Genomic DNA, 24,075 nt, shown 5'->3' on the forward strand with positions numbered 1-24,075 from the left:
TTGATGGTTTCAGATGTTTTTATTATTTGTGTTTAGTTCTCTGATGACGTACAAAACACCTGTAGTTACAGGCATAGTGCATTAGTACTTAGTCTGTGCTGGTAGTAGGAGGGACTCAGATCTGTAGTAAGGTCGTTTTTTTCGAAACATCTCCATAGAAAAGAACGTAGACAAACACTGACTCGATTAAAAGAAGGTTTAAGTGTGAACTTCAGTAATGCCCTCGCTAAATCCCTTTTCTCTGTTATTTGCTGTTGATAGACAATCAATAAAGTACACCCTACTGTTGCAGATGCGTCATTCTCTCATCTTAATGGTTAATCATGGTGGCACGTTAAAGTCATAGGGTGGCACTAGCTCCTATATTCTCCCCCTCTCTGGATTAGTGTGGTTTTCCCGTCACCAGCATCTGCTTCGTCTAAAGGTCGTTTAGCGCTCAAGGCGTCAGGCGCTTCGGGTCGCGTGGGAACATGGAGGTTTGACGGATGTTGTGGAGACCCAGGTACAGCATGCAGACCCTCTCCAGTCCTGGAAGACATGACAGTTCAGCCACATATAGTATATTATTTGAATGCAGGTGTTCAATGAAACAGAAAAATAAAAGTTGTGTCTCCTGTGTGTGTTCCACAAAAAAACTGATATTACTTACCAATGCCTCCACCGCCATGTGGTGGAGCTCCATACCGGAAGGAGTCGATATATGCCTTGATCTTCTCCAGATCTGTAGCATCACAAAAACAAAGAGGTTGCTGAAGAAACTTTATTTTTTACAGACCTGTAATTCACACTGGTCACCAATAGAGGGAGACAGAAATGATAAATCACTGAATGCAGCTTTATCTCGACACACTGCTCTTACCAATCTGGTGATGCACGGCCCTGTCAGTCAGCAACTGAGCATCGTGGACTCTCTGAGCTCCAGACAAGATCTCCTCGCCCCTCATGAACATGTCATATGAGTTGGAGTATTTCTGGCCAAGAACAAAAAGGAAATGTCAACTATGAGGGTCAAGATTCTTCTAAAAGAGAGACGGACGACACACGAAGACTTTGAAAGTTGAAAGAAGCACTGCCAGTTGACAGCGCTACAGTCTGGATCAGCACGAGACCACAGTGGTACAGAACCCCAGAAACATTTTAAAGTCGTCAAACAGTCAAATCTTTGGTACGACAAGCCAGATGTGGAGTTTTCCCCACATACTGTTTGCTGCAGCACAGTGGCTTTTCTGTGACACTGCTAGCAGGTCTCTCGTGATGCTATAAAAATGTCTATTAGTACTTAAGTTAAATTCTTCATGACGACACTGCAGTGTCTTTTACTTCTGCAGCAACATTGTGTATTGTTTTTCAGTCATTACATTCAGCTGGCTGGACAGGCTGCGGAGGTGCCTCTGGCTGGTCTAAAGCTGCTCTCTGGCAGGAATGCAAGTTTAACCACAGGTCAACCGAAAAAATATCCTTATTCGCAAAAACATTTACATAACATTTGTCACGGCAGATTTCCTACTATGTAGCCAATAACTCTGCTCAATATGCGCGCGTGTGTATACGAGTAGGTGAGAGACTTACAGGGTTGTTTGGATCAGGCATCGTGTAGAAGGGTCTAACAGCCAGTGGGTACTTATCCAGCACGTAGAAGTCGGTATCATACTAAGGGGGGGAATACTGGTTTTAAAAGCCTGATTTTGGATTCAACAGATACCTGTGAATCAACCATGACAATGACCTGAATGAAAACATTTGAACATACCTTTTCCTTGACAAGACGTCCAAGCAGCTTTTCATTGGGCGTACTAGAGAACAACCAAAAAGACAAACTTCAAAACTGGTAACTTGATCTCATCGTGTCACATTGTTTTGCCGTAAGATGCCTGAAAGTGAACAATATCAAATGATTTATTTATCTTGTAGTGGTTTTACACCAATAGCATAACAAAGAAGTGTTACACAGAAAAAGGCCAAGAAATATTGCTGAGTTATTGGTCTGATGTTTTACTTCCTCACTTCAAACTCGTGTCTATTTCCGCTTTTATCAACTTAAATCATCTGACAAAATGAGTGGGATGTGGGACACAGGGCGTGAGACGTATTCTGACCTGAGGTCCTCCTCGTCACCCATCTCCACCCCGGCCTCGTGCAGCATGGCCAAGCCCTCGGTGTACTCCAGCCTCAGAGTGGGCTCCAGGAATTTGAACGGCTCACTGGGGAACTGCTTGTTCACCATCTGGATCTCTGTCTGGAAGCTGATGAAGACAGGCACGCACACATCAAACCCCCTTCTTCTTCTTCTTCTTCTTCTTCTTCACTAAATACATGTTCCAGCACATCAGCCACATTTCCCTCAATGTTCGTCTTCCATGCCAACTGATTCACACCACTAGGAGGCAGTGACGCCACATCAACTGATATACACCAACAGCAATGGGTGACCACACTTCATGTGGATTCAACAGCCATAAAAACACAATATTTGATTTTTTTGTCATCCTCTCCAGGAATTGAACCATTTAAAATGCACCTCTCGTGTCGAGTAGGACTATGTAATTTGCATAAATCTCTGGTGCAGTTGGCCCCTCACCTCAGCTGACACAAAAAGTTTCAGAAAAGCAAATAGCACAGGGGAAGTAACAAAACACAGATATTACACCCCTATTAGTCTGAGAGCTTTACTGTATGAATCCTCATCTTACTCGTCTCTCAGGCCTTTGAAGATCTGCACCATGGTGTCAGTGATGGAGTCAATCACTTCGTGGTAATGGTAGCTGAAGGCCATCTCGATATCCAGACCCACAAACTCAGTCAAGTGACGGTGGGTGTTGGAGTCCTCTGCCCTGAAAACTGATACGATCCAGATTCAATGTTCAACGTCCAAACAAAGTAAATTGAAGTGGAGGAGAAGTGGTAGGTCGCAGTCGCAGCACATCTTCAAGTGGAACGGCATTTTATTCAGCGTCATCACCGAATTAGCACAGTGTGCTAATCAATGCTTTGTGCTCCATTGAAGCACGATTCGCTATTTTGTTTCAGGGGCAAGCGGAGAGAGAGGGAGAAGAAAAAAGTGAATAACTTTGTTAACTGTGCGACGAGCGCGAGAAACTAAACACTGAGTGCAGGTGCGATGAATCAATGACATCGTGAGAGCTACATATAATTAGCCAGAGTTGTGCATTATGGTTGTACAGAGTCGATGTCTGCTTACTAATGAGGCATTGAGCTCGTCTGGTCTTTTAAATTACAGGTCTTTAGACAGGTGGAGCAGTCTGCACACGTGCATGCAAGCAGTTGATTTAAGGGCGCGTCTACATCCCGCATAAGGCCGAACGGTGTGGAAATCAGGTATGTGCACACGCACACAGTGTCACAACGATGGAGAGCTATAAAACACAGCCATGCATATGTATGGATTTATATACGTACATACTTCTGCTTCTGCAGACAGAGTTTTATCTACAACCTGCACAGTTTAATGACTCCGGCATACATTGACAGAAAAGAGTAAAAACTCCAGATTTAACAGGACATCCTGTTCGTTCTGCGACGGAACGTCTTTAGCCGATTTCAGATAGTGGCACCACAGATGTGAACATTTAACAGAAACGCAGTACTTCTGGCCGAGGAGAGCTGATCCCAATTATCCTTCCTCGCTGAATTGGTTCGACTGTAACTAAGGCAACAGTGGCGAGCACATTGTTGCTGCTTTGAAGCAGAGATGACCTTAAGCCCTTTGATTTCTCACCGCCAAGCAAACAAAAGACCTCAGTCCGGTATGTAGAATACAGAATGAGCGAGCACCCCTTCTTCTCAAATGTTTTCTTGATCTCGGCGGTGGAATTGTGTTCCGCCGTAAAATCAGATGCAAGCAGCACATTTAAAATGGAAGGCTGTGAACAGCATGTTTTGTATTCAACGCAGGCTGTTTCGTTGCATGATGTATGTATTCAATCAGATGGTGGCAGTGTTTGCTTACCTAAAGAACTCGGGGTCTCTTAAAACTCAGCACAGCGCCATAAAGTCTTTTTTTTTTTTTTTACGACTCCCATTGTGTCACTAACACACTCGGCTCCAGAGCGGCTCTGACCACAGTGAGAGCAACAGAGGGAGGTCGGTTAAAGTTTAACAATCCAAAAAGCATTTGCAGCCATTTTCAAACCGTCATCTCAGTTAATAGGGTCTACGGCTTTCATGACACTCTTGCCGCTCGTGAAGCCGTAAGTGAATGGAAACGTGTGAGTGGACAGTCGGGAGGCATTCTTACCTGGACCCACACAGAAGACCTTGTCAAAGTCAGCACAGATGCACATCTGCTTGTACAGCTGGGGAGACTGGGCCAGGTAGGCGCTGGTTTTAAAGTAGGACACGGTGAAGACATTTGCTCCACCTTCACTGGCAGCTGGAAGTGGACAAAGACAACTGTTAGATATGGGGTGAGGCTTCTACTGCCCCACAGAACTAAGTGGACATCAACTGCATCGTTTGTTTTTTCAATAGTTTTTGACAAATGCAGGAAACAGTTCTCTCACTTCAAAAACTCATACACCCCCCCCCCCCAACCCCAACCTAATGATGATAAACTGTTGCCTGTTCAGCAGATGTGTCAGTTAGGACTCTAATTAGCCAGCTGACAGTCATTTCTTATTTTTTTTTGGAAAATGAGAATATTCATACGATAAAAGTAATAAGAGTTTTAACATTCATCTCATAAAGTTGCCAAAACAAACAAGGCCAGACCTGCGTAACGCATCTGCGGTTCCCTATTTGACAAAAACACACGTCGGAGCGTTATCTGATCTTCTCACATCGTCAATAGTAGGGTGGGGGTCCGCACGCCACAAACAGTTCACTGTACGTACTTTGGGTGTTGGCAGACAGGAAGATGCGGTTTTTGCAAAAGCACGCAGTGTTGATTCACAGGTGCCGCCAAAATGGAAAAAACTAAAAAAAAGCGCCAGTTTTGAATTTAGTAGTGGCACGCTAAGACGAGATCATTGGCTCTTTAAGAAAAGAAGAAGTGAGAGCGTCAGGAGTTTCATCACAGTTCGTTTCAAATGTGAGAAGCGTGTGGGAGGCCGAGGGCTTGAGATCAGTGTACGATGTACTCTGTTGTAAGGAATACAAAGTACCTATTTGGACCGCCACTTGCTGTAAATTGATGATTTTAGAACAAATCCGGTACCTAATCCCCCATGTGCAGCTTTCAATATAAAATTAGATACACATAACTGAGCGTTTTCTCTCAGCTTTAAACACTGAATTCACTTCAGCTAAAGAGTGGAAAGTTTCTTCCCAAGGTAAACTTTATACATGTGGAATACCAAGTCATCTCTCACCCCTGATGTTGAGAAAAAGATCCCAGGATAAGAGAGACGCACTGTGCAAGGAAACGCACAACATAGCTGTCTCTTATGAATGTCTGGAAGGTTTCGGTTTGAATCTTAAGTATCGGCAGCTTTTTTTTCCCCCAGCCTTCCCTTCTTTCAGTGAAGTGGAGCGAGGTCTTTTGGGAGTAAGCTTAAGGAAGTCCTCCCCAGTCGAATCAGAGAGGCATTGTGTGGAAACGTAAGAGTAGAAGAGCTGATATGAGGGGTTGGTCGATGCAGCAACATTCCAAGTGGACTGGATTAATATCCCGATAAGTCCAAAACAAAAGTCTCTCATACGCGAGTCTGCTGTTTGCATGACTCACATCGATGTGCATGACTGTGTTTGGGTGCATAAACTCACTGAAACCGTTTTTTTGAGCTTCAACTGAACTTCAAACTGAATTGCAGTCTAGAAAAACAAAAAATGGACAGCGCACACACAGGAAGTCAACTGTACAACTGTCACACGATGACTCACAGGACACCTGTGGGTGGTGATATGGAAACAAGCGCTCCGCTTTGATTCAGTTCGTCTTACTTTCCCCCCCATGGGGCAGGATCAAGGTGACAGAGGGTGTGTTTGTACCGGATATGATTTTAGGGGTCTGGATCTCCACAAATCCCTTCTTGGTGAGAGTGTCTCTGAAGAGCAGGCACACTCCCGACTGCAGGCGAAAGATGGCCTGGCTGGTGGTCGTCTTTTGGAGGGAACACACACAGAAAGGCATTACCACACTTAGCGTGATTCATTGGATTTATTACACAATCACAAAACAGATGTGCGAAAACAAGATTTCTGTCCGTGCAACTCCTCCCGACATGAAGGGTTATCTCAACATGTATCTGCTGGCAAGGGCAAGACGTGCGTTCGAAGGCAGCCAGAGCCCCAGGTGCTTCCAAACTATCATTATAAATGTAAATGCTGAAACTAAGGCGGGGAGAAAAATAGCTCAAACCAAGAGATGACCGTCGAAACTTGAGCCCCAAATCCCCCTAAACTGCAACAGTTAGGTGACAGAGCATGTCCAAAAGAAGAACACGAATCGACTGACTCATCTCAAATGACCACAAGATTTCTACAGTCGCGCTTTACAGGCTTTCTACTCCGCTTATTGTACTCTTTCATGAAGACAGACCCGGGTGCTTCCCATTCAGAACGCACAAGGTCTGCGTTCATTTTTTAAAAAGTCTCATTTCACCCTCTCTTCCATTACTAGTGGCTATCCAGTGCTGCGGAGGCCACGTCTGACTAACAGTTTGCAGAATGGAAAGGTGATAATGTCCAAATAGTAGCAAGCTCATTAATCTGCAGCCAGTGCTTTAGGGATGTCTGGCTATAACTTTTACTTCAGCCACAATCTGAATACTTTAGAAGAAGAAGTGGAGACAAAACACTTTTACCCAACCTTTGAAAAGCAGAGAACCAAATGAACCATGTTCACCTCGACTCCTACGACTCATTTCTGTATTACGTTTTGGGCAGTGGCCCATGTCAAACCTGGGAAACCCGACGTCAAGCCAGTCAGTGCATGAGCCCATTATGAACACATCTGTAGAGAGAAGGTGTCGAGGTGGGCGTGGTCACATGGTGGGTAGCAGTTTCAAACTGGCACTCTATCTGCTAGCGTCCTAAAGCGAGGGGCCTCTTGAAATAGACCTGCATGCCTCTCGGCGGCACACGAGACGGCATGACACCTACTTGAGGTGACGATCGACCACAGGAAGGTTTCAAAGCACGAAAAAAAAAAACGTTGGGTTCACACCCTGGCTCACCCATATTCCTCTTTTCAGTAATACAGCAAAACAACAGACGAGCGATTGGATACTCCGTCCCCGACATGTTGTGTTACTGAAGTTTGAGTGCAATGCATCAAGCCTCTCTCGTTCCCCACTGTACAACACAGTGGGAAATACGGCTCCTCATGGTTAAGGACGGTCAAGTTACAAGTGGAGTTTTTGTAGGAACTAAATTATTATCGGGGGAGGTTTACGGTTCCCTTTTGGAGTGTCTGTCTGCCAGTGTGGGAAGCGCTTTATAGCTTCACTGGGCTCTAAAGTGAAAAAAACAAAAAATACTGATGACAGACGCCGAGTCCACGAGCTCAAAGAGCTCAGCGCTACAGAAACAGGTGCTGCTGCGAGGCTCGTGAGCTACGCGGCTGGTTGCTGTGGTGTTCGTGCTTTCCTGTCTGCTGCATCGTACACGTGGGAGGCACAGATCAAAAACGATGAGGCGCTCTGCGGCTCGGCCTCCACTGCTGCTGGCATAGGTGTAAGCACATCGACCACACTGCAAAAGACTTCCCCCACTAAATCACAGACTGGCTTGTTTTCACTTTAGAGGTTCACCTCAACTATAAAAAATGCTTAACATTTCTCCTGTTATTGTTTTAACGTTGTAGTGAGTACGATTTATTCATAAAGCACTTTTCACAGACAGTCACAAAGTGCTTAACAGGAGCAGAATTACAAAGATAAAAAACACAATGTGACCATATAAGGGCCAATAATTTACATTTAAGAAGGCACAACGAAAAGTACTAAATAAAAAAATGGCATAAAAGTAGGCCTAGGGCATGAGTTTTACCCAAACAGCAGTCTCAACAGGTGTGTCTTCAGCTGATTTTTGCACGAGTTCACAGAAACAGCAAACCGTAAGGCTGCAGGCAGAGCCTTCCACAACCTTTGTGCCACTGCCTCAAAGGCTCGGCCACCACGGGTCGTAAGGCGAGCGCGTGGGACGGACAATAGCTTAACAAGTTTGACCTGAGAGCGCGGGCGGGTGAATCAGGGTGAAGTAGTTCAGCCACATATGTAGGAGTCTGACCATGTAGTGCTCCGTCAGTGACAGTGAGGATATTAAAGTGGATCCTAAGATGTCCTTTCTTACTCGATACTTTATTGTAGCATTTGTAAATTTAAGGAGGATTATTAAAACCATTTATTATGATGGAAATAGTGAAACTTAAACAGGAGTGCCCTCGTGTATCTAAACTAACAGCGTTTTTCATCTCACCACACAAGCACTCAAGCGTTAAATGTGAACATGTCACTTGCCAGATTAGATACATTAAGATAGATACTGTTTTCTCAGCTCTGGCTGCAACTTACCCTGAGATCAATCACCCGGTTGTCCAGCTTGGTGTCCTGGTTGACTGTGGCTCTGCCTTCCTGAGGGAAAACAAAAAGGATCTCATCACCAACAAACCCCTCAGACAATGAAATATTAAACTGTTCTGTTCTTTGTGTTTGTGGCCAGTGATGTGTAAAATGATTTTTTTTTTCCCCTCACAAGAAAGACAATACCAGGAAACGTGCAATACAAGTCATTCTCTGTGTAAAATAAATAAATAAATCCGTGTTCACATTTTAGCTATTGGCAGATTATAAGCATGCATAAACAACAACAACAACAACTCTCGTGCTATTCATTCTAATGAAACACGACCATGCTCATACAAACAAATTGGGACATCAGGGCAATAAAAGAGAAGAGAAAAGAAAAACAAATGAAAGAATAAACGTTTCATCACAGGAGGAGCCACAGCTTCCAGGGTCGTGGATGTCAGGCTTCCTCCGGACCCGCTGGGGTTCGAGCTAATAGCCTGTGTAGCCACATCCTGCTCCAAACAGCCCCACGCAGAGGGACAGGTGGTCAGACAGGCGTACAGTCAGATACGCGGGGCTGTTAAGGCCCCGTGTCTCTCGGGAAGCCAGGTGCTGCTGCAAGTGTGTGACTGACATGCTGAAAGCACCTGGGATGCTGCTGCAGCTGCACAGACTTACTGGCTTACTGGATAAACACGGTTCAGCTCTCAGCTGTCTCTGGTGTGGCGAGAGAGCCATATATTGATTTGCTCATGATGCGTATATTAAAAGTAATGCGATATAACATTTTTGAAAAAGTTAACGTCGTCAATTTGTTTGACAAGACGCCGAGCCTACTGCAGCTGCTACCTGCACAGAGCTACACTTATTTAATGATTTTTTTTGACAACACATGCTGGTTCAAAATTCACAAAACATGGTTCTTGAATTGAATCCCCCGACCCATCACACCAGCGTCAAACTGACTTGCAGTTTGTTGAACTATAATGACTTCTTAAACGGATCACGATTCTCTCAAGTTATTCAGCATCGATCATCGGCAGAAGGCACAGTAAACCCTGGCTGTTGGCTCTTAAAAACACGACGCGATGAAATCACAGTTTGCATGGAGAGGGGCGAGTCAGACGAGGTGGCGTTGTTCACCGAATGTGTGGTTAATCAGTACGAGTCATTTTGCTCTAAATCTTGTTTATTTTAACCAGGTTTGATTACCCAATCCTTGGGTTTGCCAAAGAACATACATTTCGATTCTCCTTACTGATGTCTGAGAGAGGCCGAAGCCAGTTCACTCACGGTTACGCTGCAATTTAGCTTTTAATATAAAGTATGCAGATACGTTTAGGTTTAAATGTTCGTTATTTTGTTGTCAGACCAAATCTATGGATGCATGTCATGAGACTCAGACAGCGGATTCTCACATCAGTCAGTTTCTGTTTCTCACACTGAAAGGTTGAAGACTTCTTGAGTTGAAGCAGAGTCTGGAGTCAACAGATCTTTTTTTTTATTTCGTCTGGCTGACACCGAGCTGTCTTATTGGCATTACATGCCGATTCTTTTCACCTAGAAAAGTTGAAAATTCCTCCTTGAGAATGTACCAGATTTGCTATTCCACTCTCCTTCATTGTTGGTGGGTGGAGTCTCTCTTATCCAGCCAAACCACAACACATAGTGGATCCTAAAGAGGCATTAATCATACAATGTACTGTCATACAATGAGTGTGAGCTGCAGTGCATTGCTTCATTGAAAGGAATGAGTGAGATCCGCCTTGGGTGTCGAGTTAGTGGGCACAGTGCAGAAAATGGCATTAGAGGGTCAATGGTGAGAATTTTGGGTGAAGCACGCCTTCCATACCCTCTCATCCATCCATCCTCACCTCTTCCCCCTCTCCATCAGGCCTAACGGCATCCTCCAACTGCAGGGGGAGACGAGGCTCTGCCTGGCTGATGACAAAAATCTGAGAGGGGACAGAAAGAAAGGCCATTACAATTCAGAAGGGTGATAAACCGCCAACGTTTCCGTAAGATGTTCTGACACTGGAAAGTACCTGGAGTCCACGTAGCACAGCAAGTAAAAGTGAAAAGCACCGACAGCCAAACCTGTCAAAACCTCATCCATGTGTGACTGACTAGGCCGGATACCACGCTCGTGACGATCATGTGCAGCCCAATACTGTACCTATTTATTTTCATTTTTTAGACAGTGTCAGAGAGTTTGTGGTGTTTCATTGAATTGCATTGTATTAGAGTGTGTGCCTGATGTTTTGCCACTATCCCTCAAATTTAAAGTGTCCACTACCTTAAGTGCCACTAGCATAGTGTATTACCGTAATTAAAACATAAACGCACATGATGTTTCGGAGATCATGAACTGTGTTAAGTGAGTTTATGTGCATTATGAACTGTGTGTGTGTGTGTGTGGTGTAACAAGGTGTGCCCACCCTCTCGATGTGCAGCTCCACGTCCTGCTGGGAACAGCTCTCGATCTTCTGCTCCACTTTCCTCACAAACGCCTCCACGTCTATGATGCTCTCCTTGGTGATGCTGGTGGAGACAGTTGGGAGGGTGGAGTGTAAACAGCAGATAGCACTTAGAAAACAAACTCATCTGCGTGGGAGGCGAACAGCCTGAGAACCATATTTCCATTACACTGGGACTGATGCATGCATGCAGACGAGCGTTCTCATGTTTCTCATGGTGCCGTGTGCAAAGGCGTCGTGTGGCATATGGTTGTGTGATTTTGAGTTGGGGTTGCAACAAGAAGCAGATTTTCCCCCCAAATCACCACAAATTGATAAAAATACAGCTGCCACAATGACATTAGCTAATGGGGGGGGGGGGGGGGGGGTGTTGAGATACCACAAGCTTGTGGCTTTCAAAATAAAACCACTATCCTCCTTCCTCTGTGTCTCCTGATGTTAGGCTCAAAAGGTTTCACTGTTCCAACGTTTGGCCGTCTGTTCCGGAACAACTCAAAAAAATACACCATGACACAACAATTTTAGTAACTTCAAAAATAAATTCAGGACAATGGGACCCTGAAAGGACTTCTGTCACACTGTTATTTCTTTTCCCAAAAGGAGTCCTGTTCAGATTCTCTTTGAGGAGTATAAGGCCCTACTTGCCCCAACCGTCCATCAAACGGGGCGTGAGACATCGAACCAGAACCAGCTCATTTCGAGCAAGATGGCAGCGAGGACACATTACAGTAATTATGCATGAACATAGTTCAATAGCCTTATTGATTTTGATATCGGTCAAAAAGGAGAAGTAAATAAATAGAAGCCGGAGAGCAAGAGGGGGATTGTTGACCTTTGAGAAAGCATGTTGCAGCTTACATAAATTTACGGCTCTTGGAAAGTACCTCGCACAACAACAACACATTGACCCCGAGGGGCAGGAATTCCCCAATTGTACAGTTCATAGAGTAAACTGCAGCATGTGAAGAGAACCCGTTTACATTGTTTTTGTCACTGTGTGTTTTCAAAACAATGCAGCATCTTCCCACACAGCTTTCTCAATGAAACCCAGAGCATCGCCACAGATAACAGCGACAACACAGACCGTCGTGCAGCGCGAGAGGCCAGATGGGAAACCTGCTGTAATCCTTCACTTCTCATTAAAAAGCAGTAATGAGGGACTGAACACTGGGGTGCTGCCGTCCCTTCAGCCCCACGACAGCTGCCGCCGTAGTCCTTCCCCCTCTAGTAGGAAATCAGTTTGATGAATAAATCCCCACATTAAATAACCACGCGTGGCCCAGAGGCCGGGCGACTGAGGGACACCGACTGATTAACTCAAGACAGAGTTGACAGTATCACACGGAGATGAGAAATACGAGGAAAGGGGGAGAGAGACTGCTTTCAGACTGAATCACTGTCCCGGGAACAACACTGTGGCCATGGAAGACGCATGTGGCGTTTCCTTCAGCTGCTAATGCAGCACTAAATAACCCGACTGGCGAGCAGAGAGCTCACCAGACTGACTTTCCAACTCCAAAAAGGTGGAAGACGCTACGCATAGTGGATGTTTCTCCAATCCTGTTGTTTTCAGTCCTCGTGCCAGACGTTACCCTCGGGACCCGAGATCTCTCTCAAACTCTCATTATCCTGCGAGACTTTTGACCGCTTTATCGCTGAGGCAAACAAAAAGATGGACAGAGATTAAAGATTCAGCAGACAGCGGGGCTGCAGACCACAACGTGATGGTTTCCCAAACTGATGCAGGACACCCGCTACATTCAGAGTAAGAGATGCTGCAATCTTTTCAATTTCTAAATAAAGACAGCTATGAAATGTCATTCACCTCCATTGCGTTGAAGTGGAACCAGAACAAAACAAAGAATCTGATTGGCTACATACCTGTAGAGGTAAGTGAGAGTGTTTTTACCCTTGAAGCTACTGCTGCTGCTCTCATTGACTAGCGAGGGTCTCACACAGGGCATGCTCGGAATGAATCAGCCAATTCAGGGTTGAATCAAACCGTGAAACCTCAGTGTACACAACAATCAGCCACAGTTCCCTTCTGCTCTGCAGTGGGCCCTCGAGAGGTACTTGAGTGGCGTTAAGTTAGCAAAGCCTGAAGATCACTTAATTAAATCGTGTGAGTGAGAGGAAAATTACTTGGACACACAATATGTGAAAGGAGACCACCAGTGCAACGGCATAACGGCCCTCGGCATGATTATGAGAGGATTTACTTGTAATCCGGGGTTTTACCGAGCTCGTCAATCATCGCACCAAAGTGTGTGAAACTAGACGTGGGCCAGAAAGCCGCTGGAACCGATGGGACCAGCTGTTAATAAAGACTCAAATATAAAGCGCACGTGCGGTTTTGATACTACCAGCAACGCCCAAAAACCCTCTCGGTAAATTGTTACATTGTAGCGCGACTTTGCAATTTCTTTGTTTTGTTGTAAGACCGTGTTGTCTGGCAATCGTGCAACCACAACATTACAGAATCAGATTGAGAAACTGCTACAAATAAAACAAGTTACGAAACGCAATACCCTGCGACGTGATGCAAACCTTTCTACAACGCTAAACACAATGCAGTGTGAAATCACTGCTCCGTTCTACGTGTTCAGCGCTGAAGCTACAGAGCACCGCGGGGGGGGGGGGGGGGGGGGGGGGTAACGGGTGGGCCGGCTGAGTGCGCGGATACGGTCAGGGGATTCCGACACTTCTAACAAAGTGGGGTCAATGTGTTCAGGCTGCAGAGGTCAAGAGCAGCAGTGACGTCGCCCTCATTAGAGAAAATGTTCCCGTGTTTAGTTTCCTGTAAACCTCAACACACGGCAAGAAATGGTATACGTGTGTAGCATGGTCATTTATGCACATTTTCATCAGTCATTTAGTAGTTCTGATTTGTTTGGATATAATCAGTCGGGGTGTGTACATAAACTTCATCATTAATCAGTGACTCATTCCATGAAGTCTTTCATGCGTTACAATAAATCTGGCTGTATGCATGTCTGTTTCTCACCGTAGTACATGAATTGCTATTGCTATTTAATATACCTTTTAAAAGTCTTTTTTAGGACCGTTTTGCAGCTGTGGAGAGACACTGGTCCTCTGGTCAACCCACAGTGGCCTCAGCGCTGTGTATCGTCTGCAACAACATACCTCACGCATCCCAATGATGTTGGAAACTGCTCAGCCAGTGATGTGCTGTTAAAAGCTTTAATCAAACGGATTCCTTCTAACTTTTCTTGGAAGATTTACTGGGAAACCGCAGACGTGGCTGTAATGCTAAGATAGCTGCTACTCAATAGGAGGCGTGTTTTAAATGCAGCTGCAATCTCTGCGTTGCTTAAGTTCTTCATTATCCAACGTCTTAACTGCCATTTCGTTGTGTGGTGGATTACAGTTGTGGGTGTTGCCCTTCGCTTAATTAAGCAACATCTGAAGAGGTGCCATTTAAGTAATACATGACAATTATGTTCTCCATTTACAAATGTGTTCAAGTCATCAAACAACGGAATGGAAAGCAGTGGAGAAACGGATGAATTTGCACATCTGATTAAAAGTGATGCATGTTTCACGTACATTACATGAACGATGTCATTAATGTGTGATATTTAAAAAAAAATATTTCATGAAGGACTCCCCTAGTGAACATACACTGTCGGCCTAAAGCAGCATTACTTAGCCGCCGCCCCCCCCCCCCCCAATCCCCCTTCCGCCTTTTTAATAAAGTGCATATCCGCCGATAGCTGCGTTCATTCATCGACGACCAGTAATGGGCTACACTTTGGCTGCTAACATGAATAATGACGCTTGGCTCTGAAGTATTTCTTCCTCCGCTGATCCGAGCTGCCGTATCCGCCATCTCGACAGGAACTGCTCCATTAAAACACCGCTGTATGCCGCCTTGTTAACAGCCAGCTTTTGTTGTTGAGTGAAAAATGATGGATACCTCCCCCCCCCCTTTTTACTCAGAATGTGTGAAAATGGATCAGTGGACAATTAGGGACCAGGATTTTCCCACCATTGTTTTTGCCCTCTCCGACAGGAAAAGCAGTCTCGGTACTCACTTTGCGGCAAACTTGACCATCTGCTTGCTGGCACGATCCCCCACCGCGACCAGTGCCTGCACGTTGAACTGCTGTTGGCGCAGGACCAAGAAGCATTGCTTCCCTGAAAACAACAACAACAGATAGCGCCGTGGCCGTTAAGATCTCTTTTACGCACGCTTAACAGGCTTGTCACAATAGAAGCTCGGGCACACTCTCTGAAGCAACAGTGCCTTCGTTCAGTCAGAAGGTCATGTGACTCCAGATGAAGAGGCCCCCCCCCCCAGCTGCAAGGACCTTCCTTGTCAACGACAGGTAAAGTGTCAAACATATGGGAACAGAGTCCTCTCTTTGAAGAGCACTGTGTGGAGAAAGGTTGATTGCTACCTTCCTAACAAACACACACACACACACACGAGGAGTGTAAACAAGTTAGCCAACAAAAACCTGGAGCAGTAGACAGTCAGACCACCCAGGTACTTTGATGTTTGTTGTCTGTGAGAAAGGGGGGGGGGGGGTGATTGAGGTAATAGCAATGCCAAAATCCCACCAAACAGACGCACCTCATCCCAGACCAAATCAGGATGTTATTCCGCTCACACGGACATCCTTACAGCGAGCAGAGAATGAAGACATGAGTGGAAGTGACTCTTGAAGCTATTGTGAAAGAAAATGGCCAAAAAGAGAATCATTGAGAGCCTAGTTTATTTGTAATTACAGGTTTATAGCAGAGCAGCAGAAAAGGGCCGACAGAGAGATGAATAACCCAGCAGGGCTGAGTAGCTTCATTGTATTCAAATAGAGAAACTCCACGGCTGCCAGTAGCAGGAACCCGGCAAATAGAGGTTATCCGAGTTTGCAGTTGGCAGCGACATGCTAGTCAAGACAACGATATCAAAAACACCCTCAGGTTGTCAAACTCTGCCCGACGTGAAAGGAATGGAAAAAAAAAAAACTGCTCTGCAAGTCTGTGCACAATCTCACAAAAGGAATATGAAGTAGAAAAGCTTCCCGTTTCTGAGCTCCCGTGTTCATCAGCCTGCAGAGAGCGTTATCAGTCATCTTGGTCGTGAAGATATAGAAGCAAGTCAGAGGCAACCGGTTTGGTCTTGAAAAGAAAGGGAGTGACGTAGAGAGCTGGCCCAAGGGCAGACGTTTTAAACAATTGACTATAGCGCACCGAGGATTAGCACGGGGTCATCTAATCTTGCCTGTTTGTGTCTCTAAGCTAAAAAAAAAAAAAAAGGGAGGTGAACAAAGATGGGGTGTGATCTCACCTTTGGCTCTGCTGGTGTGGACTCGGGCACGCAGCCAGATCAGCTGGTCAGCTTTCTCAGGAGAAAGGTCTTGGATGCGCACCAACACCCTGTCTGGCTCACACACACACACACAAAGGATTTATTACTTCAAAGGACATTTCTGCCTCGATTTCACCACCTCTGTGTAAAGAATCTAACACCCCTCCTAATCCCCCCCTGCACACTCCCAAAGGCAGGAAGAAATCTGAATAAGCATGCATGTGCATGTGCAGACATACGCACAATAAAATGCTCAAATTACAGAGGTGCCTAATAAATAAGACACACTAGGAGGGCTGCCGAAAAAGCTGTCTGACTCGCCCATTCTCTGTGGGCTATATGACAAACTGACTCTAGTTTCACCTGTGTCACTCAGAGGCATGCTTTCTCCTTATTATCAGCAAGCAGGAGAAGCAGACACCGAGGCTACACCAGAGAAAACAGAGCCGCCCGTTTGGCTGAGAACTCTCCATCAACCCACATGAAAGGGCGCCCCCCCCCCCCCCCCCCCCCCCCCCCACACACACACACACGAGCCTAGCCATTGGGACTAGGCTCGGCATGCAGGTGAAGGAGGCCCTAGTTTGTTTGCTGCCACTGGAGCTGAAAGAGCATCCAGACAGATGGACGACCTCGACAGGTCCGCCTGCTGCCTCTTTCATCCGGGAGCGATCGCACACTATTAGTTACTGCAATTATCGCCGCTACAATCGTGTGGAGAGAAGAGACCAGAAGCATTTTTTTGCTGATGTCTATCAGCTGTAATCGTATTATATGTAAGTCTTGACAGCCAGATTCGGGTAATCTGAGAAGTTGCTGGATCAGGACGTCGTCTTGTATCACAAAACACAGAATTGGAGAGTTCAACCTGCCCATGTGTGACTTTAATGAGAATGACTTGAATGAAGGAGGGAATAGACTTTGCTACGCTAGTCTAGTTTATAATTGCAACATTTAAAAAAAAGAAAAAAACACATTTTCAAGCAAATTTTTAAATGAACTATCCTTGGTAAGGCAAAGCCAAACACATTCAGATAAAAAGACACAGCAGCTTGTAGTGATGTGTGTTTTTAAGAGACTTCCACTTCTTAAGTGCCAGATGATTGTCAGGAAATTGAGAATGCAGCAGCACACAGATAAGAAAAGCACCAAACACCAATAAATAATATTAAAACAGACGTCTGGTCCAACGAGAGGAAGTCTTTCTGTTTACTCCGTATTCTGTATAATCCTGTTCCGTGAATTGATTTGCGATAAAGGGTGAATACATTTTTCATGCACTACGCTGATAAGTGTGCAGACGCGTGTTTGGAAAAGAGAGCGGCGTCAGGGACAGCGGTCACATAATGAAATACACTAGAAACCATCTAAAGAGAGTCGTCCGTCAAATGGGATGAGTGGAGGCAGAGCAAAACGTTCCTCCTACCGAGTGAAACCACATTCAACCCTTCTGAAAACATCAAATATCACCGTGCGAGACAGAGAAAAGGGCCGAAACATTAAGGAGAAGCTAAATATTTTTTGTAATTAGTGCTTAGTAACTTAGTAACTTTCTTACTAACCCAGTTTCTGTTGGGACTGGATCATCGCCGACACGCCATATCTGTCCTTGGCGAAGTCCTGAAACAATGAAAGCGTGACATCGCCGTCATTTCATCAAACGGCTAAAGAAAACATTGCGTCACGTTGAGCGCATGCACACGTCAACTCTATTATTCTCACAACCAAACTCCACCACGTTTGATTTCATAAGCGACAGTCTGTCTACCACATCTGAGATAACAGACAGAACAAATAATGACTCTTATCACAGTCTAAGGAGAAAATTGCCAAACAGACACAGAGTTCGGTGTGTAGGCTTTTGCATACAAACTGTTGCAAAAGGTGTGACGGCAGAGGTAGAGTCAGGCAGGGGATTGATCTGACAGGATGAGCACTGTGGTCCTGGGGGGGGGGGGGGGTACTTACATCTTCCTCGGTGCTTTGCTGTTCGTCAGCCTGAAACACAAGGAGGAGACCGGGATTTAAAGGGCATTGCAAACAGCCAGGAAATAACAACAAGAGGACAATCTATTCAATTCAAACGTTAAAAAAAAGCATCTTTAAACGTTTTGCTACAGCAGTCACGTGAATTGTGTTTTCATCTTGTGCCATCAAGGGTTTGACTAAAATGAATAAATCATCGCTCCGTCCTGGAACCGAGCCTTGGATCCCTGGAATGCTCTTCTACACGTTGCCCGGACACATCACAGACGATGAGTAATGGCAGGAGGAGATATTGCTTTGTAATAGAAAGAGCGTAAGTGGACAGATTCTTTGTCTCCGCATTGACTTCTAGGCAAATGACTCCCAGAGTGCGATGAGGTTGTGCCTTGGCAAAGTTACAATTCCATTTCCTATGCAAATTGATATTGGTGTACGGAAATGGCTGGTGGCGGCGGAGTGAATTGGAATCGGCCATCCTTGTTATGATAATCCAGTCACATGATGGATGATATTGCAGCTCATGATCAACTGGATATAGAGCGGCTACAGCCGTGAAGCGACCGGCTCTCGCGTTGGGCCACTAAAGTGACAAGTGTCAGCACAAAAAAAAAAAAAAAAAAGTGCACGACGGCAAATAACCGAGCTAACACTGCACCCGATGAACATTCAAACTCAACTTCCAGGTCTTCCCCGAGGCAATGCTTGCTATGCCACACCGATATATAGGCAGCAACAGCCAAGACATAAAGCAGTGGCAACACCTGCTACTCCCGTGAAACATGCTGACAGGGCGAATTCAGCTGGAGGACAGGATACTTTGCGGCTTCCACCTATAAAAGGCTGTTGGATCATGACACACTGAGGCAGAGGGAGTCTAATTAGTCTGGGATAAGCCAGTGTCAAGCTAGATGACACATTTTAAACAACGGATTTTTGCTTCGACGGACTGCCTGAGGAAGAGGATACTGACCTCGTTGCCCTAATTGGATATCAGTCAAACTTAACCAATCCACAATAAATACTGAGCTAATTATTATACTGTAATCTACTTCTGTGACTCATCACATCCAGCATGGGCTTCAAACAAAAATACATTTACGGTGAAAGCAGTGGAAGGCCATTACTGTGAAACCAGATGTTCGCTGATGTCACCAAAGATTCAGTCAATGTGGTTCTACGAGTACATGTCCTGCTCTTGTCTGGAAGGTGTTTGGAAACACTGCATCAATAAAGTAACATTTATATCTGGAGTAAAACCGACCGTCTACAGTCAATGTGCTTAATTGTGTGCCACATTGTTAAAGGGACAGTCAGCAGTGGTGTGACGCTGGATATTATATGTCCGTCTGTAACGGTCCCGGTAATATTTGTCGATTGTGTACTGAAGTATGGTATCATATGATTAGACTATGTTTAAGTCAAATATCTGAGGATGTATTTGTTGTTGCTGTGTTAAACAGACTTAGGTTAGGCTTCATCCCATGGGAATTAACGTGCCCACATTCTCAAATGTTGGTGGTGAGGAGCAGCATGTATTTATGGACAGTCTGAAGATTACACTGTACATCAACTAACACTTGACAACTTTACTGCTAATTCCACTTCTGCTCTGATCACCAACGCCTGTACGTGTCCACCCCAACTCTCTACCACTGCACTTCACTACTCTTGTAACGCTCCCTCTCAATCTCTCAAATGAGTCTTTCTGGGACACGGTTTGCAGGTCGAGTAAGAAACGAGTTGTGCAGCAACAGCCACGTACGTACTGAGGAAGTGAATCAGCAAATCGATCGCGCAGGCAAAGACGTCACCAGTGGAAACAATATCGCAAAAGAGCCGAAGCCGGTGTGGGGTAGCTCCAACTCAACTCAGGGTGTAACATGAACAACATCACTAACTTTAAACAATAGTGGAACTTCATCACCTTGAGTTTGGGTACAGTCATCAGTATCGAGTCAGAACAAATCAAATCGTTGCATCTCCAAAGTTTCTAAAAGCTCATACAAATCCAAAACCAGTGGCATCTGTGGCAAAGAAACGCAGATGCAATTCACCGATTGCTCTCACTTCATATTTGCTCGTGAGATACAAAAAAACGAATGTGGCGCTCCAAGTACTTTGACACCGGCTACTGATCCGCATGCTTTGTTGGATATAAAGAAACACGGTACTCAGTTTGCACAGCATGAAAGGACCAAAGAATCCTGTGCAATCCTGATTTATTTTACTCCACTTTACCAGATAAAAAGGCCTGTCGCTTGTAAAGTGAGTGTTTGACCGTGTGGGATTTCAACAACTTTGTAGTGCGTTACTGTGCAAAACGTTTCATGCCCTCTCGACATGCACGCGTGTTAAGAGGCGCTAGCATGTCGTGAACTCAGTGTAGAAGAAAATAGCACTTTGTTTGGCTAGACATAAACAAATCCAAAATGACAGGAATACTTAAACAATGGATACTCTTGCCCCCCCTGCGGCTAATTGACCCTCCTGGACCCACAATGCCCTGCAGAACCGCACGTCACAGCCTTGCCAGCTGTAAGAGGGGGCGGCGGATGTGAAACAACAAACCAGGAAAAAAAAAAAGAAGAACAACACTGACCAGCTTGGCCTGTTTCTCAGCCTTCTTTGCAGCTTTCTCCGCTTCCTTCTGCTGTTTCTTCAGGCCCTTCTTTGACTGAGCCTGCTGCTCCTCCTCCGTTGCCCTGAAACAGGAAGAGGTACACAGCACAAACATTTAAGTCAACTTCCACCTTCTATTTCTCCTGCGTCTCCGGTGAGGAAGTCGTTGACCGCCTGGGAAAATGCATTGTGAGCCATCGCCACCCCCCGGCTTCTGAGTCTGAGCAGTACCTTTAATCCCATTGCTGTTTCAAACCAAACAGCTGTCGCCTGAGTGAACGGAGAGACGAAGAGCGGCTAAAAGCAGAGACGTAAGCTTAGCTCGATAAACACCAGAAGAAAGTAGTCTCAGCGGCACTTTCTAATCCACTATAGAGTTTATGTAGAATACAGATTCATCTGATAATGATAACATTTAGTTTTATTTATAAGTAAAGGTGTCTTTATTTGCTAAATGCCACACAACACAATGGCAGTGCTGATAAGCATGCGCCTACAAAGTAACGGTTGTTTTGTAGCAGCAACAGGACAGTAGACTAAATACAACAGTACACAACATGCAAAAATCGCCATGAATCTAATCTTTAAATGATCAGCATAAGTTTGTTTTTGTGAATTTAAAAAAAATCTGCCTTTCAAACTGAAAATTTAAAAAAGAAAAGTGCAATGATTTAAAGCCGGCCTACATTGCTTCATGAAGGCGGTACCTGTGGCTGACTGAGGAAGAGATAAGACTATATGTTAGGTCAAAGGATAAAAGGCTGTCAAAGAAACGGCTGCAATAAACCAGGTGGACACAGACTTAGTATCACAAATGTTCTGAACTTTGCACTTTTCCCCAAATCAGACTTGTGTGTGCTAAGACTGCAGGTCAATGAGTGAGTGCAGTTTCCCCGATCGCCAGGTGTGTAGCGCTTGAGGAAGCTGCTCCTATTTAGTCACAGGAAACAACAAAAAGACCAAAGGCCTACTATACATAGCAATAAAGCCCAAACAAGAAACAAAAGTCACAAAAGATCACGTCCTCGTCTTCCAAGGGAGGACTGTCGACCATGTTTTAGACTTCCTCAAATGTAAAACTAACACGGTTCCAACGACCTGTTGATAAATCCTTTTGGATTTCCCATGAGAACTTTTTATGTTATAAGAAAATAGCTGCACTGCACTAAGATCCCATATTTCCCCGTCACTCCTGAAGATACATTTGCCGTACAATTGATTTAAAGATGTACTGTTTTGAATTAGCATACGTATGAGTAGCCTAATGCTACCTTGAGTTGTGGCCGTGTTATGAATCTGGACTAAAGATTAAAAGGAATGTTTTACCCCCAAAAACAATCACCTGTTTATCAATCGCTCGCCCCTTGAATTTGTGAGGAAAACTTAAGTTTTTCTCGCGTGCCTCCAAGGTGAATGGAGAATAATTTTCACTTAAAACATTTTGGCAGAAACAGTTCTCACACGGACGAGTAGCGCACCTGTGCAAGCCTGAGACCGTTTATGCATAAGGTGTTTTAAATAGCAATAATGCATGCGTTTGGGAAGTATTGGGCGTACGACTGGATAAATAAAACCTGGATTAAACCGCACAAGTTGTGCGAGAATTGGTAAACGGATGATTTGATGTAGTTCCCCATTTACCTCAATTCAACAATCATTTTCTCCATTTTTGGATTCTTCGTTCGGCCGTGGAGGCATTCGGGACACACAAAGTTTCCTTCATGACAGTGCGAGTAGCAGATAAAGGATTATGGGGGTGAGGTATTCCTTTAATCTACCCGTAGTCACGGTTCATAGCACGGCCAACACAAGGTAGCATTAGAATACTCACATGTATGTTTACAACAGGAATACTTATTCCTTTGTAGATAAAGATCGATTAAGACGCACTCGGGCTGGTGTGTATATGTTCCTCCAAAAATGTTGGATTCGTTAAACTGGATCAACAGTCTTGCTCCCCCTCAGGCAAATGACAAACTACAAACTTCTGTCTAATCAAAACATAAACTTTGCAGTTGTCCATTCTTCAAACTGTAAAATGAACAGAAACATGATTATATGTTTCACAGTTAAACATAAACAGAGAATCAGTAAACTGCCTAAACTGAATAACAGATATTGAAACTTGACACATAACATAAAAACAATAAATGGATGGAACAGTTGCACAAAATCCCTGCATGAGGCTTCGTCATCCAAGATATTTACTTTAATAAAAAGCACGCTAAGCGGCCCTACAACTAGCCAGCCAAACATTTTGAGTGTATTCATGTCATTATACAGTATTTATTTGTTTCTGGTCACTCAGTGCATTTTATACAAGAAGTTAAAGTTATTATAAGTCCTTATTTGACAGCTCAAACATTCCTTCCCGTCTAGAACTCAAACTTTGAAACAGAACTCGACTTGGCCCATGACCAGAGGAGACACGGACAAATGACAGCGGTGGAATGTGACAGGTTGGGATGTGCAGACTACAGACTAACATCTTGGAATATGACTCAAGATGTTATCCGGGTGTTAAAGGAGTCAGTTATCAACTATGGATCTTTGCACTATTTGACATAATTACTTCATTCCCCTTCAAGCTTAGAGTCTGCAACAAAGAACAAAGTGGGCTTGTTATAAAGGCTGGCATTGTTTTTAATATTAAGCTGTTGGATGACGAAATCACAAGACACCTAAGGGACTTTGTAACGTCTTGTCACCTGCATCTATCAAAAGGCAAATCGCTTATTGAGCAAGGCCATCATAAACTGTGCGACTCTTTCATGTAAATCGGGGTTTAAAGAGAACAAATCCCAACAGCGGATACTTAACGAATCCGTACTGGCTAATCTTTCTGTTAATCTTTATATTGCTGCTATTTAAACCTTTTGTTCACGCGAGTACAAACTTCATGATGGCTTGACTTAAACTGTCAGATGATGCAATCTGCTGCACGTTCAGGTAAGGCTAGCTAGTTGCTACCCGTAGTACTGCTAGCACCCGCTTGTGAAAGCGCCTCCGCGAGACGTTAGTGATGACACACAACTCCCCCACTATTCTTACCCCTGAGCTTCCTCTTTAGTCATGTCGAGCTATATTCTTGGAGAACGAGGACAAAATGTTTTCACGGCTGTTTGACAGAGAGAAGCACCACATCAGCTGCTTGGAGCATGGACGTGCACAGGAAGGAAGGACTTGTTTTGAC

The 24,075-nt window shown here is 44.7% G+C and overlaps 1 protein-coding gene across 1 annotated transcript; it reads right to left on the reverse strand.

Moving 5' to 3' along the window:
• Window positions 1-24,075, reverse strand: dars1 (aspartyl-tRNA synthetase 1). Its single transcript, XM_079276906.1, has 18 exons — window positions 23,934-24,075; window positions 20,863-20,965; window positions 18,246-18,275; window positions 17,840-17,897; window positions 16,257-16,349; window positions 15,001-15,103; window positions 10,907-11,009; window positions 10,343-10,423; window positions 8,472-8,531; window positions 5,947-6,058; window positions 4,256-4,390; window positions 2,691-2,838; window positions 2,097-2,243; window positions 1,751-1,793; window positions 1,570-1,650; window positions 860-971; window positions 650-721; window positions 1-528 (listed from the first exon to the last, which is right to left on the reverse strand). Exons 1-18 carry the CDS (start codon window positions 23,954-23,956, stop codon window positions 437-439), a joined length of 1,596 nt encoding a protein of 531 aa, XP_079133032.1. The 5' UTR covers window positions 23,957-24,075; the 3' UTR covers window positions 1-436.

This window comes from Melanostigma gelatinosum (genome assembly GCF_949748355.1).
Source record: "Melanostigma gelatinosum genome assembly, chromosome: 10".
In the NCBI taxonomy this organism is placed as follows: Eukaryota; Metazoa; Chordata; class Actinopteri; order Perciformes; family Zoarcidae; genus Melanostigma; species Melanostigma gelatinosum.

Excerpts from the sequence above, each read along its gene's own strand:
- dars1 (XM_079276906.1), bottom strand. The coding sequence starts at position 23,956 with ATGACTAAAGAGGAAGCTCAGGG. Across the intron at positions 17,898-18,245 it reads AGCAAAGCACCGAGGAAGAT|GACTTCGCCAAGGACAGATA; the intron begins GTAAGTACCCCC and ends TCATTGTTTCAG. Across the intron at positions 529-649 it reads ACATGGCGGTGGAGGCATTG|GACTGGAGAGGGTCTGCATG; the intron begins GTAAGTAATATC and ends CATGTCTTCCAG.